General features: G+C 41.0%; 1 protein-coding gene across 1 annotated transcript in view; it reads left to right on the forward strand.

Annotated features, from left to right (window-relative positions):
- The window catches only part of Mtmr7 (myotubularin related protein 7), a 95,634-nt gene that overhangs the window by 73,041 nt on the left and 6,947 nt on the right, over positions 1–15,646 (forward strand). The window contains exons 8-12 of the mRNA XM_032918585.1: positions 7,227–7,336; positions 8,426–8,551; positions 10,135–10,184; positions 12,561–12,761; positions 14,938–15,078. Coding sequence (XP_032774476.1) covers positions 7,227–7,336; positions 8,426–8,551; positions 10,135–10,184; positions 12,561–12,761; positions 14,938–15,078 — 628 coding nt within the window. The remainder of the gene's footprint in view (positions 1–7,226; positions 7,337–8,425; positions 8,552–10,134; positions 10,185–12,560; positions 12,762–14,937; positions 15,079–15,646) is intronic.

A 15,646-nucleotide genomic window follows, 5' to 3' on the forward strand; every position in this document is an offset into this window, starting at 1 on the left:
TCACCACCACATATCTCATGTTTTGTTTATGTTAAAGGCGAATGTGTCCCCTTAGTGATGGCAGCATATGTGTAGGTGTAAGACCATCTACTGGCCTTTCAGAGGCCGTGTCCTTGAAGAAAGTTCGCTCTCCTTCTTCCTTTCCCAGCAGTAATTAACAGCCAATAGCTCCTCAGCTAGATGTGGGGCCTTGTGACCACTTCCCTCATCCTACGCTGGGATTTCGTCGGCCTTGAGCTTGTGCAGGTCTTGTGCATGCTGTGAGTTCATATGTGCTGCTGTCCTATTGGTCCAGAAATCTAGTCATCAACACTGCCATTTCTTCTGGTAGTCCTTTCTTCTCTGTGATGATCCCTGAGCCCTGCAAGGTGTGTGTGTGTGTGTGTGTGTGTGTGTGTGTGTGTGTGTGTGTGTGTGTGTGTGTGTGTGGGTGTGTGAGAGAGAGAGAGTGTATGTGTGTGTGAGTGTGTGTGTGTGTGAGTGTGTGTGTGTGTGAGTGTGAGAGTGTGTGTGAGAGAGAGTGTGTGTGTGTGTGAGAGAGAGTGTGAATGTGTATGTGTATGAGAGAGAGAGAGTGTGTGTGTGTGAAAGAGAGAGAATGAGAGAGTGTGTGTATGTGAGAGAGTGTGAGTGTATATGTATGTGAGAGAGAGTGTGTGTGTGAGTGTGAGAGAGAAAGTGTGTGTGAGAGTGTGTGTGTGTGTGTGTGAGAGTGTGTGTGTGTGTGAAAGAGAGAGAGTGAGAGATGTGTGTGTGTATGTGAGAGAGTGTGAGTGTATATGTGTGTGAGAGAGTGTGTGAGAGAGAAAGTGTGTGTGAGAGTGTGTGTGTGTGAGAGAGAAAAGAGGTGTGTGTATGTGGTGAGAGAGAGTGTGTGTGTGTGGAGGAGAGAGAGAGAGAGAGAGAGAGAGAGAGAGAGAGAGTGTGTGTGTGTGTGTGTGTGTGTGTGTGTGTGTGTGTGTGTTTCTTTTCAGGGCTGAGCATGCCCTGAATGCTCTGTATCTTATATTCTGGACATTGACCAAATGTTAATTGCCATCGACTACATAGAAAAGTGCCTCTGATGAGGGTTGAAGGATACATTAGCTGTGCCAGATGTATAGCTGACAAAGGGTTTTCCTTATTCTGTAGGCTCCTTCTTTACTTGAATGATGATGTTCCCTTATGTTCATAATACCACTCTTCAGTTCTGTGCTACTGGGGCCTTGTTCAGAAATTGCTTTTCTATGTCTGTAAGGTGAAGCACATTCCCAACTTTCTCCTCTAACAGAGTCAAGGTATCTCTTATGTTATGTTGAAGTCCCTGAGTCTCTTCAGTTTGTATTTGTGCAGGGTGAGAGGTACGGCTCACTGTTCTGTGAGTAAGCTATCCAGTCTGACCAGCATTTGTTGAAGATGCTGTCCTCTCTCCAATGCTTACTGCTGGCCTCTGTCAGAATTAGAGGGCAATGTGACTGTGGGTTTACAAATGGATCTTCAATTCCATTCCGTTGACCAGTATGAGGCATTGTGGGTAGTAGATTCATGGTAGAAGTGGCCAGCAGTAGTACTTCAAGACATGTGATCCATAAAACTTCTACTGGCTCTCATTTTGAATTACAAAAGAGATCTGAAATTGAGAGGCAATGATGAAGACCATGTAATCTGAGCTAGAATATCCAGCCTCTTGTGCCATCTGAGCTGACAGAGTGTAGCCCAGGATCACCCTTCTTTGTGCCATCTGAGCTGACAGAGTGTAGCCCAAGATCACCCTTCTTTGTGCCATCTGGGCTGACAGAGTGTAGCCCAGGATCACCCTTCTTCCCATTGCTTTCCACACATAACGTGGGAGACGAATACCAGTGCCTTCACCATAGTTAGAGTGAGAAAGCGTTTAAGGTACTTAGAAAAGCATCTGGCACCTGGTATTTCAGTTTTACTGTAGTTACTAGTGCTTCTGTAAAGCCTACTGTTGTAGCTGTGCTGTGGTGGCAAAGGTTTACTCTTCAGAAGAGTCGTTTGTAAGATCTGTCTGATGACTGTGTGTTTTGACTTCTTGGGTTATCTTCTGTGTGTCAGCATGTGACAGGCATTACCTTGATTTGAGCAAAGTACATTTTCTTCCTTTTATGTTTAAAATGGCCAAGCTTGGCAAATAGCTCCTGGCTGCAAAGTTAGGCAGGGAAGAACTGAAATCTGAACACGAGAGTGCCTGACGATCTAAAGCACAAACCTCAGGTTAAGCTAATGTGAAATACTTCCGGATGAAGACACTGCATGATAAATACACTGAGCGGATATTTGCTTAAATTTAGGTGTAATTTAATTTGGGGGAAGAATCAAAACCACACCTAGTAAGACAGAGTTTTTCATCCAGAAGAGAGGCTATGCGTGTGGAGATGAAATAGCTTTCTGGGAAGGACGCAGAGGAGTCAGGCTGCTCAGCTGCTGCTGGGAACGCAGTGCTGTAGTGCCTGTGAGGGAATTTTACTCTTGCAGCTCTTAGAAATAGATGTATCCTGTGATCCAGAGATTCAGCTCCTAGATAGAATCCAAGAAAGCAGAAAGTGTATGCTTTGGAATGTAGAACTGAGGTTGGCTGCCAAGCAAGGATGGGCGTTCGGGGGTGATGTCAATGTTCCTGGAACTGATCTGAGTTTCAGATGCACAAAGCCTGCTAAAAACCTGTGGAACAAAGTAAGTGAATGAATTGAATGTAGATGAATTGTTCAGTTAAGCTAAGAAAAAGAAAAGGGAAAAAGAAAACAGAAGAGTGCTACGATTTGAGTGCCCCCCATCCCCCCATCCCCCCATCCCCCCCATCCCCTCTCCAAGACTCATGCTTACAAAAACTTCAGTCCCTGCTGTTAGGTAGTAAGAGCGTGAGAGGACGGGGTAGAAAGATGTTCTGCATAGGCTGTATAGGCTTCTCCTTGTTGGTCCTGTCGTCCAGCTAACCTTTTTTTGGGGGGAGAGGAGGCTTCCCCAGTGGTTCCTGCCAAATGATATGTCTGATATTTTACTACCTATTTTCTGCTTGCTGGTTTATCTATTTCAGCTTGCTGTATGCTTAATAGACTCATTTGAAATTTAAAACAGAGGGGGGTGGGAAGCTACTATTACAGGATGGAGGACTGTGTGATAAGGGCTGAGTGGGGTCCTCGGAGTGAAGCTCAGGGATGGCATTCCTGTTGGCTGTATGGGAAGGAGGTGAGACCAGGCAATATGCAGGTACATTTGCTGTCTCCTACTCTAACCATGTGAGGTACCCTTCAGATCTCAATAGCAGGGCCATACCAGATGTCCAGACTTGCCAGACCAAATAACCTGGTTACAGGGTATCCTACCTCAGTTATTTGATTACAGTTTACAGAGTTAGACTAAAGAAATTTTGAAAGGGCATTCGGTTTATGGCTGGAACGGATACGTGGTGTTTGGGAAGAGTGCAAGTATAACCCAGCAGATGGCGGACAATGCTCTGGCGTTCCAGAGGCTTCTTGCCACTTCTGGGGATCCATGCGGAGCCTCTTGGTTCCTTCTGGATCAAGCAACTGCTACTGATTGATGGACTGGATTGCCGTTGCTGATTCCTGTTTGAATCTCCCCCAAAGAACACTTTAAGACATGTCCACATCCCCCTTGTCCTATTAACCTTTCTTCTTTCCCTACCTTTGGTTGGTGGGCGGTAAGAGAGGTTAATGCATTTAAGAGCCCTTCAGGTTTTAAAAATATAAGCCTACAGACCAAGGCAGAGGAAATGCTAGGTACAGGAGGCAAAGGCTGTTACAACGTGAGTGTTTCTGTAGTGGAGGCGTGAAGTGGAAGTGGTCTAAAAGGTCCTAAATTCTGATTTCTAATAAAATTCTTACTTGTAGAAGGGTTTTTAAAATGCTGAACAATTCTGTGTTTCTAACAAAACAGAAACAAAATTACACATTTCCCTCTCTGCCATACCTTCTTTCATTGTTCTTTCTAAGGCTTGTTTTCTTCCTGTATTCTTAGCCATGATTACTTGGTTTCTGAGATCACATATTCTTTTTTTCTTTTTTTCTTTTCTTTTTTTGTTTTTCCGGAACTGGGGACCGAACCCAGGGCCTTGCGCTTGTTAGACAAGCGCTCTACCACTGAGCTAAATCCCCAACCCAAGATCACATATTCTTCTTGTTTTTTTTTTTTGTTTTTTTTTTTGTTTTGTTTTATTTTTGTTAATTTGTTTGTATATCTATATCGGTTATGTTCTGCCTTTTTTTTTTTTAATTTTTTTTCTTGGTTTGTTGGGGGTCACATATTCTTTACACAGGGTCTGTTGGGTGTGTGTGTGTGTGTGTGTGTGTGTGTGTGTGTGTGTGTGTGTGTGTGTGTGTGTTTGCACACGTGTGAGTGTGACACCGTACTTGTGCGCCTTTCTACTTCTCACAACACCTGCTGCTGTCTCCTCATTGCTCCTTACCTAGCCTGTGCATTACCTCTGTTACTCTGGAGTATCACTCAGGGCCAAGGCTAATAACTCACGCTATAGTTCCTTTCTAGTATAGTTTGTTTCCAGTTATTTCATGTTTCTGCTTGTGTGGTTTACGCCATGCATTGACCATGTGTTTGATACTGGAAGATGAACGAACAGCTATCCGTGGTTAGATTAAGGGGCTTTACTGTTAGGAGTGCTGGAGGAAGGGGACCAGCTGAGATGAAGAGCCAGTTGAGGTGGGTGGTCATCGTTTTTTAGAGTTGTTGCTGGTTGGTTTTCTGTTTGTTTTTTGTTTTGTTCTTTTGAGCATTTGTAGGTTCACAGCAAAACTAGACAGTAGATAGAGATTTCTGTATAGCCACCCACAAGCATAGACGTCCACATGCTTAGCCTTCTCTGTAGAAACATCCCCACTTGTATAACTTGAGCACACACTTTGCACCCCCAAATGTATAGCTTTCCAGCCTGAACACCACCCTTTTTTGGAAAGTTCCATTTCCAAGGTAGCACCTTTGTTATAATCTTTGTACCTTCACTGACACGTTTCTGACTGAGAGACACATTCGTTACGGTCTGTGTTCTTAAACTGACACAATATCATCACTTAAAGCCCAAAGTTTCCTTTAGGTTTATTGTTGTGTACATTCTGTGTATTTGTCTAAATGTTTAATAGCATGTATCTATGTTTATACAGAGTAGCTTTACACATGATGCTTGTGTCCTGATGAGCCATTAGTTTTATTTGTGAGTGTGTGTGTAGTGTGTATGTGCACGATGTATCTACATGCTCATCTGTGCACATGGTTGGAGCTCAGATGTCAGCATTGTCTGTCTTTCTCTAGCACTCTTCAAGTTAGTTTTTAAGACAGGGTCTCCCATTGAATCCAGGCTCACCAGTTATCTAGAGTAGCTGGCTAGTAAGTTCCAGGAATCCTCCTGTCTCTTCCCTCTCCTTTGAGTACCAGAGTTTCAGATATGCACCAACATGCCCAGGTCTTAATTTGGATATTAGTGATCTGAGCTCAGGCCCATAGGCTTGGGAGGCAGGGATGTTCCTGATTGACCCATCTCCCTGAGGTCCAATAAACAGCTTTCTCAATTCATCTTTATGATGGGAATCTTTGTCATTCCTTTCATTATTATCTCTGTGTGATTAAGAGTTTAATTGCTGATGGTTTTTCTGTGGGGCACTTTTACGGGAAGTAACAAGATAACCCTTGTTATCTGGTACATGGTAGGAGGCATCTGCTGAATTAAATGTCATCATTAACAGTTTCCATGACTCCCATATGCACAGTATTTTTAAAGACCTAAAGGTGAATGTGGGAGTTAACTTTGAAAGCACATCTCTGTTTCAACACTCGTACACCTAAGGCTCAGGAACACCGCAGAAGAGGAGGCAGAGAGATCTGAAGACCCGGAGGGTCAGGGAGCTTGCTGTGAGGTATGTCATCTAGCAGTATTAAAGCTATACCCATAAGGTCTCACCAGCATGACAATGACCATGGCAGCCTGGCAAGGAGAAGTACACAGGGCTTCAGTGTACACAGAGAACTATAGGCAATTGAGAAAAGCTGGGAGTAGGAAAGGGAGTCCTCCCCTGGAAGAGCATACACATTGGTGTACACACACACACACACACACACACACACACACACACACACACACACACATGCAGTAATAGTAAGTGAAAAATAGGCCATGAATTTGAAGGGGAATGGAGAGAGGTATATGGGGGTGTTTAGAGGGAGAAAAGAGAAGGAAGAGATGTAATTAATTAATCTCAAAAAGAAGAAAGACTGAAGAAACTGAGGCTCAGGGGATGAATAACAACTGTAAGATTACATAGCACTTACTGACAGTTGAGAGTAGAAAGCTGAGCACCTGGGTTCTGTACTGCATGGTTTTTGTACTACATGGTTTTTACTACCTGGATGAGAACATCATAGAATATACTTAGGCTCAAATCAAGCCATAGATCATTATTTAATTTTTCCAGTTTTATATGTAAGACTTCAAACGTGTCCATACCCATGGGTACTCATAAGGTTTGAAATGCCGTGTTGGAGATACATAGAATATTAGCTCTAAGGATTTTAGTTTCTTACGTTAAACACAAGATGAGTTCTTGACATCACCCTTTCTTGCTGATAATGCTTTAGAAGGGCCTGTATCCCTGCTTTGGATGTATAAAGATAGATATCGTTGGAATCCTAGCTTTTCTTTTAGTCAAAGGACCTGGTGCACAGGACCAGGAGCAAAGGTATAGACCTCATTCTGTACACAAGTTACATTGCCACCTAGTAGGCTGCTGGCAAAAGGTGCTGTATCCTTTCCATGTAGGGAATATTTTTAGGATAATTCCATCTTGAGTTCTTGTAACAGTCCTAATATAAAGCATTGAGGTGGTGAAACGTCTAATTGGATAATTGCTAGAGTCAGCATTGTGATGATTTCCCCTCTGGCATTCTGGAGATGAGTGCTCCTTAGCTGCACAATTGTAATATCATCACCAGAAAGGTAAGTGGATGATCTGTGCTGGACTTTTGCAACAGAAGCAGTTAATGATCTTCATTACTATTAGGATTCTCATAATAGATCCAGTGTGTCCCATGATCAGAGAAAAAATTAACAGTGACTCAATAGAGTCTAATTTTATAAACTTGGATTTTTGTTGACTAGCTGGACTGTATCTACTAAAGCTAACAAGTCACCTATAATATGGTCATGTAGAATGAGAGATTGCCTTAATTTCACATTTGTAACAGGATTTTTCTTACAGTATGTGAACTTAAATCTCCATCCATGAGTGATTTCCTGTGGGGGCTCGAGAACTCAGGCTGGCTGAGGCATATCAAAGCCATCATGGACGCAGGGATCTTCATTGCAAAGGTTTGTGAAGGCACAGGAAAGAGTTAAGGGATTAGACACAAAGCTAGTATAACCTCAGAGCATGGCTCTCCTGTATTCACACATGGGTAGCAGGCTTTGCTGACCTCATGTGGTGAACGTGATTTTGTGAAAGAGTGCAGTGTGTAGATAACTGTGTGTTAACATAGTGGTCGAATGCTAAAATATTTCTGGAATATTCTTTCGTCAGATTTAATCTTGGATAAAGGAAAGAATTTTCTGTAGGAGACTGTACAACTCCATGGGAGTCACCTCAGTGAGAGGGGATTAGCTTATATTCAGTAGATCCTGCTTTTCAGTCATGACTTAGGCAAATGCTAACAGATTCTATTCTGCCATTGGAAGGATCTTGCTGGAACTTAAATGTAAACTGTGCTTTTTTAAATATAAAATGTTTTTATGTAAAGTGTTTAATAATTCTATTATGATATTGGATGTTTTCTATAAATAAATTCCTCTTAGATTTCCGCCTAAAGATAACCATGCCTTTGTGGTAGTGATGCCATTTATTAGCTATTTACCCTTGCTTAGTACCTACCATGGTGCTGTGGTTGTGGTAGTAAGCAGTATGAAGTCAAGTCTCTTACAGAAGTGACACATACTCACACATATAAAAGTATAATTTCAGTTACTGATAAATTTCCCAGTGCAAGGCAGCAAAAGATGCATACAGTTCCTGATATAATCTTTACCTTTTCTTCTTCCTCTGAATGTATTACTTGGCCCTTTTCTTTTCATCTGTAACTTCATAATTTGAGAATTTATGTACCTTTCCTTTTTAGAAAAGGCCTGTAGCAACCCCAGAATTTCAGGAAGGCGTAACTTAGGTTGCAGGTGAGCTGGGGACAGGTCATGAAGGTGTGTTGCATAAACTTGTATTCAGTACATTTGTAATAAACTTGTATTCAGTACATTTGTTAATTTGTGGTGATTTGAATGTTGACTTTTATATGTAATGAGAAAGAAAGAAAAGCTTTGACCACTAGTTCTAAGAAGGCTGGGCCTGAGTGCTAATTCCAAGATCCCTTAGTCTGTAGCCAAACCTAATAGTCACAGTGATTGTCATTTCAGGCAGTTTCAGAGGAAGGGGCAAGTGTGCTTGTCCACTGTTCTGACGGTTGGGACAGAACGGCCCAGGTGTGCTCGGTGGCAAGCCTGCTGCTGGACCCTTACTATCGGACTCTGAAAGGATTCATGGTGAGTCTGGTGAGAACCTTTCTGAGGCAGTGCCTTGACCAGCAGTGCACTTCATTTTCAGAATCTTGTGTCTTTTTTTTCTAAGCAGCATTATTTTTCTTTTAACTAAATCAGCAAGGTTCATTAAAAGGGGAGAAATTGAAACAGGCTTGAAATACATTAATACTGAGGATATTGAAATTAGTTTAGTTCAATGCTCCTAGGTGTGAATTCAGGAGCAATTTAAAATATATTTAAAAATTTGGAAATTAATAATTTTTATACACAATTTGCTCATGAGTATTCAACATGACGTAGTGTATGACTATCAACAGAAAACATGAGAAAAACATTTAAAAATTCTGTATTGTACATACAAATAGTTGGGATAAAAAAAAAGAAACAACATTCACTTCTAAGTTCCTATATTCTAAGTGGTCTTTGACAGAACTGGATGATAGTGTAGAACTTCAATGTTTCCTATCTTTGCTGGAATTGGGAACACATCTTGGAAGCTGGAGCCTTTCTGGTAGACATCACAATATGACATTGACTTCAGCAACAGTTGTCTGGGGTGTGATGTTATGAATGAGCTGGCAGAATTCCTTCAAATGCTTGGTCCACCCACCTATGACCTGGTACCTGCCTCTTGATAGAAAGTTCTTCAGTGGATCCTGAATCCGCTTGGGACAGTGGCTGACAGGAACTCCACAAAAAACATCTGTATCACTGACTGTTGTTGAGACTCATGTCAGCTGGGGACAAGGCAGAAGAAGCAGGCCACTTCTTCAGAATCACTACTTTAGACAATTGAGATACGAATGTTCCTGCCTCGATGTTTTCCTGAGCAGACTAGATGCCTTTGTTTAATTGAGAGCGTCAATGCCGCCATGAGTCTTTCTTTTTCCTACACCAGAATCTTTCCACATTAAGCCATTACACTTATAAAAGGCACTTAGAGTTGTCAAGGGCAGACTTCAGCTCTTCCGTGGATTTCTAAGGAGTGATATTAATGAAATTATTCCATATTATTTCATTAACATTTGTTAAAAAGAAAACAGCATTCCACGTTGGTTAACAGATGAGGTTAAGGATAGACAGAATAGGACATGAAGTACTCCCTGATCTTTGGAGGACATTCATCTGTATTCCTCTTCTCTAGAATGGTGGGTAATAATAGCTGTCAAACAAGATGACAGCAAGCACAGCGTCTGGCACACAGGAGGACTGTGGGTAGTCACTGTAGTCCCACACGTGTCTTTTAATGTTTCTGTAGTAGGCCTTCATTCTGGATGCACTCTGGAGAATGTGGTTAAGATTTATTTACTATTGTTTTATATAGGAGGTTTGCTTGAAAGAATATGTGCACCATGTGCATGTGGACCTAGAGTGGTGGACAGTTGTCAGGATGGCCTGAAAGTGCGTCCTCTCTAGAACATCAGGTGCTCTTAATGACCCCTCTCCTGTTGATAGCTTATTCTTAGTCACGTGGGATTTTCCTCTGCTCCCAGTAATGAGTCCTTTTTTTATTAGTTTGGTTCTCTTATATTTCTCTTAGAAACTTCCATATTTATATTCCTTTTTTCTTGTGTGTGTGTGTATAGGTGTTAATTGAAAAGGACTGGATTTCCTTTGGACATAAATTTAATCATAGGTAAGCATTATGTTTTTCTTTCATTGAAAATAGATTTATTTTTAATATACTATATCCTGATTACATTTTCCCTCTCTACTCTTCCCAGTTCCTCCCCATACTCTCCCCTATGTATCTAACTCCTTTTTACCTCTCATTAGAAAGCAAACAGGTATCTAAGGGATGATAATAAAATAGAAGTTAAACAAAAAATAATTAAGTTGAAATAAGACAAAACAAACAAAAGGAAAAGAGCCTAAGGTACAAGAAACAGATATAGACACAGAGGTTTGCACATTCAAGAATCTAAAAAAACACAAAACTGGAAGCTGTACTATATACAAACCTGTACAGTAAAGAAACAATAAAAGATAAAAAAAAAAAAAAAAAGAAAAATCAACCCCCTGGCATAACGTTAAGAGACAAGGATCCTCCAAAGATGCTGTTGTCTTCTGCTGGTCACCTGCTGCTGGACATTCAGTGCCCTTAAGAGTAGTTTGTCTCCCTAATGAGATTCCCTCGGATGAAACTTAAATTTCCATTTGCAAGTGGTTACAATTGGAGAGAACGTGTGGATTAGGGATAGGAACATGTACCCTCTTCCGTTCGTTCTAGGGTCCCATCTGGTGCAGGCTACCTCAGTCTCAGTGCATTCCTGTGTGCTGTATTGATTTAGAGGGCCTTGTTTTCTTGGTGTCCTTCCTCCAAATCCTCTGGTTCTTATACTCTTTCTGCCACCTCTTCTACAGGACACATACAATTTAGGGCTGAGTGTTCTTAGGTCTCTCACTCTCTGCGTATAGTCTGGCTGTGGGTATTTGCATTTTTGCCATCTCTGATGCAGGAGAGCTTTTCTGACAATGGCTGAGCAAGTGCTGACCTATAAGTACAATAGAATGCCATTATGTGTTATTTTATTGAAGTTCTTTTAGTAGAACAGTAGTAATTGGTTTTACCCTAGATCCTTGGGCTATCCAGTCTCAGGATCGTAGTTATGCAGGCAGTGTTCAGTATGGACCCCATCTCAAGGAGTGGGCCTTAAGTCACATCAGATAGTGGTTGGTTACTCCTACAAGTTTTGTGCCACCATTACACTAGCACTATTTTGTAGGTAGGTCAGCATTGTAAGTCCAATGGTTTGGTGTCTGTTTCTCCTTTGGTAGCATACAGAATACCTTCCTGGACTCAAGTCACTAGGGTGTAGGCATCAGTCTATTTTGTAAGATTCTGCTGTGATATAAGATTTGCTGTTCTGCATTACTTATTCCTTGTTCTTTGGGGGGGGGTAATGGTTTTCTTCCTTAGATGGAAGTTTTCCTTCTAGTGCTTTCTGTAGGACAGGATTTGTAAATGGATACTGCTTAAGTCTTTTTTTTTCCTTCCACCTATGTTGATTCAAAGTTTTGCTGGGTATAGTTGTCTGGGCTGGCATGTGTGGTCTCAGGGTTTGCAGAACATCTGTCCAGGCCATCTGGACATCCTCCCATTGAGAAGTTAGCTGTTATTCTAATAGGTCTGCCTTGATGTGACTGGGTCTTTTTCCCGTGCAGCTTTTAATTTTCTTTTGTTGTTGTTGTCTCTCTAGTGTTGTTTTGTGTACCATGGGAAATTAACTACTTTTTAGTCCTCTTCTTAGGACGAATGGAAACTGCCCAACGAGATGTGATCCTGGTGAATGTGTGAATTCTCTACCTTACATACTGAGGAAGGTTTCCCCCTGAACCTGGAACTCTGATAAACTAGTCTAGCTACTGAGCCTTTAAAAAAAACCTAGTGCCACATAGGGCCACTGGGAGGTCCCAAGTAGAGTGTGCTTCCAGACACCAGGGGCTGACAGAGGAATGGGGACTGTAATAGGACTCAGAGGCAGGGAGGCTGGGATAGCCACAGGGAAGAGGAAAGCTGGTCCCAGAGCAAGGTTCAGCGGAGTGGCACCTTCAAGCAGGCTGCTACAGGTCTGGGGATGAGATAACCCAGGGTTATTTCTAAAAATCATTCACTAGCAGTCTCAATAGAGAAATGTGACTGGGAACAACACTGCAATGTTGGATCTGTGGTCAACTCTGCTGAAGAAATAGTCTTTACAGCCAGTAACCCAGCAAATGTTAAGAATTGCTTTACAATTGCTTCTGTATCAACTAACAAACCTCAAAAGTAAACTTGGAATAAAAAAATATTATTTGTCCAGGAAACTGTTACTTATCACACACATTCTCTTCTCTATCCAAACTTTCATTACAATCTTTATCTTTTAACTGGAATTTTAAAATTTATTTTCGTATTTCATCCTAAGTTTTTTATGATTTACTTAGGAATTAAAGTAGTTTTTATGATAATCTTTGCATCTATAGCTTTCTAATTAAAACAAAAGAACTCATACAATACTTTGTTTTATAGATATGGCAATTTAGATGGTGACCCAAAAGAAATCTCTCCAGTAATCGACCAGTTCATCGAGTGTGTCTGGCAGTTAATGGAACAGTTCCCTTGCGCCTTTGAGTTCAATGAGAGGTTTTTGATTCACATTCAACATCATGTTTACTCCTGCCAGTTTGGGAACTTCCTGTGTAATAGCCAGAAGGAGAGACGAGAACTCAAGTAAGTTTTGGTGTACAATTTTTAATGATTTTAGCAACTGTGAGTTTCATATAGATTTTCATAATTCTGAGAACTATTTAATTGAGTTACAAAATTATTCTACATTTTTTTCTATTCCTGACATTTCATAAGTGCTGTAAATATTACTTACCAGATCACAAAATATGTGATTTCTGTCTGAATTAGATAGGTGATAAGACTTGACACTAATAATTAAAGGAAACTTCTGGAATTAAAGAAATTAACTTTGTCTTTTAAAAAAGCTAGACATTTGATAGAGATAATAAAAACTTCAAGTTAAATGGAAAAGTATACTTGAAACTGAGGCCATAGGCTTTTACTTTTTTATCCAGTATATTCTGTGTACATAGCAGTTGATGAATTTGATTATAAAGACATTTTCATTCACATAGATCCTATACAGTGCCTTTTCACTCCCTCTGAACCCCCAAGTTACTTGCGATGAAGCATCACAGTATATAGCCTATAGTACAGAAAACAGGAACTCAGGGCTTAGAACTCACGATCTTTGCACCTGAGTACCACACTTGACAACTCCAGCCAGGTTAGATCAAAACTGTGTTGCATTAGTCAAGGCTAGCATCTGAAACATGGAATCTCAAATAACATTATGAATTAAGGTGATTTAAAAAGTGCAAATTAAAGAACTTTTTGAGGTTCTTATAGCATGAAAATAATTTTTAACTGTACTGTGTTGTATAGGGCATCCAGTTTAATTGTGGAAAACAATGAGTTCAAGTCAAGTAGATTTCATAAATTTATGCCATCTGGAGTGGAATAGAACATGACTTTTTTTCTGGTGGATGCTGATTTGTTTTCTCCATCAAACATCAAGTATAATTTCTACACAGTTCATGCTTATTCAGAGTGGTTCCTGTAGAAGCATGGGAACCGAAGAGCAGTGCCCAGAACTTGCATTTAAAAACAAAACAGAACGAACACTGGGTGTGTGGCAGCACGCTTATAAACAGTTTATTTTAGGTGTGTGTTTTGTCTGAATGTAAGAATGTGCACTGCACGTATGCCTGATACATGCAGAGGCCAGGAGTGGGTGCTGGATCCCCGTTTTTACTGAAGTTACGGGAGGTACGCCACCATGTGGTTACTAGGAACCGAACCTGGGTCCTCGGAAAGAACTGCTTAGCCAACTATCTCTCCAGTCTGCTTGGTGTGCTTATGATCCCTGTGCTGGGAAGTAGACACTCAGAGATCCTTTTAGATCTCTTGGTTCAGTGAGAGATCTTTACTCAAAAAAGCAAGTGGTATTTGGGAGATGAGTCAGTGGTTAATTTTGTCATAAACAGGAAGATAGGAGTTTGGGATCCCAGAACTAATGTAATACCCTAGAGCAGCTGGCTAGTGAACTGTGAGGTGGGGATGTGACTGAGAGGGCCTGCTTCAATGAGTAAGGTAGAACAGGTAAGGATGATTCTTGGCATCAACTCTAAGTCCCCACTTGTACATACACACACATACATACATCTGTCCATATACAACCTCATGCACACTGAGAATGGAAAAAGGGTTCACAGTTCCTGAAGGAGGCTCCCGAGGTTGAATGCTGGCCTTTGATGAAGCTATAGCATGCCTGAGTAAGAGTGTGCACACAGCAGAGCATATCCTTTAGTCTCACTCATGTTTCTGGATAGTCTGTGGTCTGTTGCACTAGGATAGCTAATCATAATGGCTTTCAATGCTGGCCTTTCTAACTAGCTGTGAGATTTGGAGACTACTCTCCATTCATTTATCTCTTTATCCAGAAAATAGGATATAATAGGAATTGTGGATTAAATAAAATCAAAACAAAACAAAAAGATATAACCAATGTTTCTTTAAGTACTCAAAATAACCAAACATTTTGTCAAGGATGTTTCTCGGGTTGGGGATTTAGCTCAGTGGTAGAGCCCTTGCCTAACAAGTGCAAGGCCCTGGGTTCGGTCCCCAGCTCCGAAAAAAAAGAAAAAAAAAAATGTTTCTCTACCATGCCAGTGGTAAAGTCACTGATATACTAATTCTTTTCCAGCTTTAATGTAAAATACTTGTTATTTAGAAGAACCAAGATTGGTCCATTTATTTATTTATTTATTTATTTATTTATTTATTTATTCATTCATTCATTCATTCATTTATTGATTGCCTTTCTTTGAAATAACAGGATTCAAGAAAGAACTTACTCTTTGTGGTCGAACCTGTGGAAGAATCGGGCTGACTACCTCAATCCTCTGTTTAGAGCTGACCACAGTCAGACCCAGGGGAGCCTTCATCTGCCTACAGCTCCATACAACTTCACATATAAGTAAGCCTTTAGAAACTTGCCAGATGGGGTTTGCAGCTAACTGGTAATGACTTAACATTCAGAGGTGTATGAAGTAAAAGCTCCGAGGTAACTGGTAATGACTTAACCTTCAGAGGTGTATGAAGTAAAAGCTCCGAGGTAACTGGTAATGACTTAATATTCAGAGGTGTATGAAGTAAAAGCTCCGAGGCGTTGCTGGACATAAACCCGTCAGAGAAGATGCATGGCTGTCAACGGTGGCGTCTCTGGCAGTGCTGTTTCCCTTTGCATTGCTCTACATGTGAAATTCCCTTCAGAAATCGATGCGTTAGAATAAGGCCTTTAACAATACAAGCTCCCATCATGGTAATTGTCTGAAGTGCAAGCAAGGAAGTTAAAGAGGAGAGAAAAGTCCTGTAGAAGTAGAATTTGAAACATAAGTCTGGAGGAAATACCTGCCTGTGGAACCATGGACAGTAGGATGGTACTGGGTAGGGAGAGCAGCCTGGCCTTCCCAGGTTCTGTGAAGGTATTCTACATGCCTACTGCATGCTTTCCAGTGAAGATAGATATACTACATGCCTACTGC

Source organism: Rattus rattus, chromosome 13 (assembly GCF_011064425.1).
Source record: "Rattus rattus isolate New Zealand chromosome 13, Rrattus_CSIRO_v1, whole genome shotgun sequence".
NCBI classification, from domain to species: Eukaryota; Metazoa; Chordata; class Mammalia; order Rodentia; family Muridae; genus Rattus; species Rattus rattus.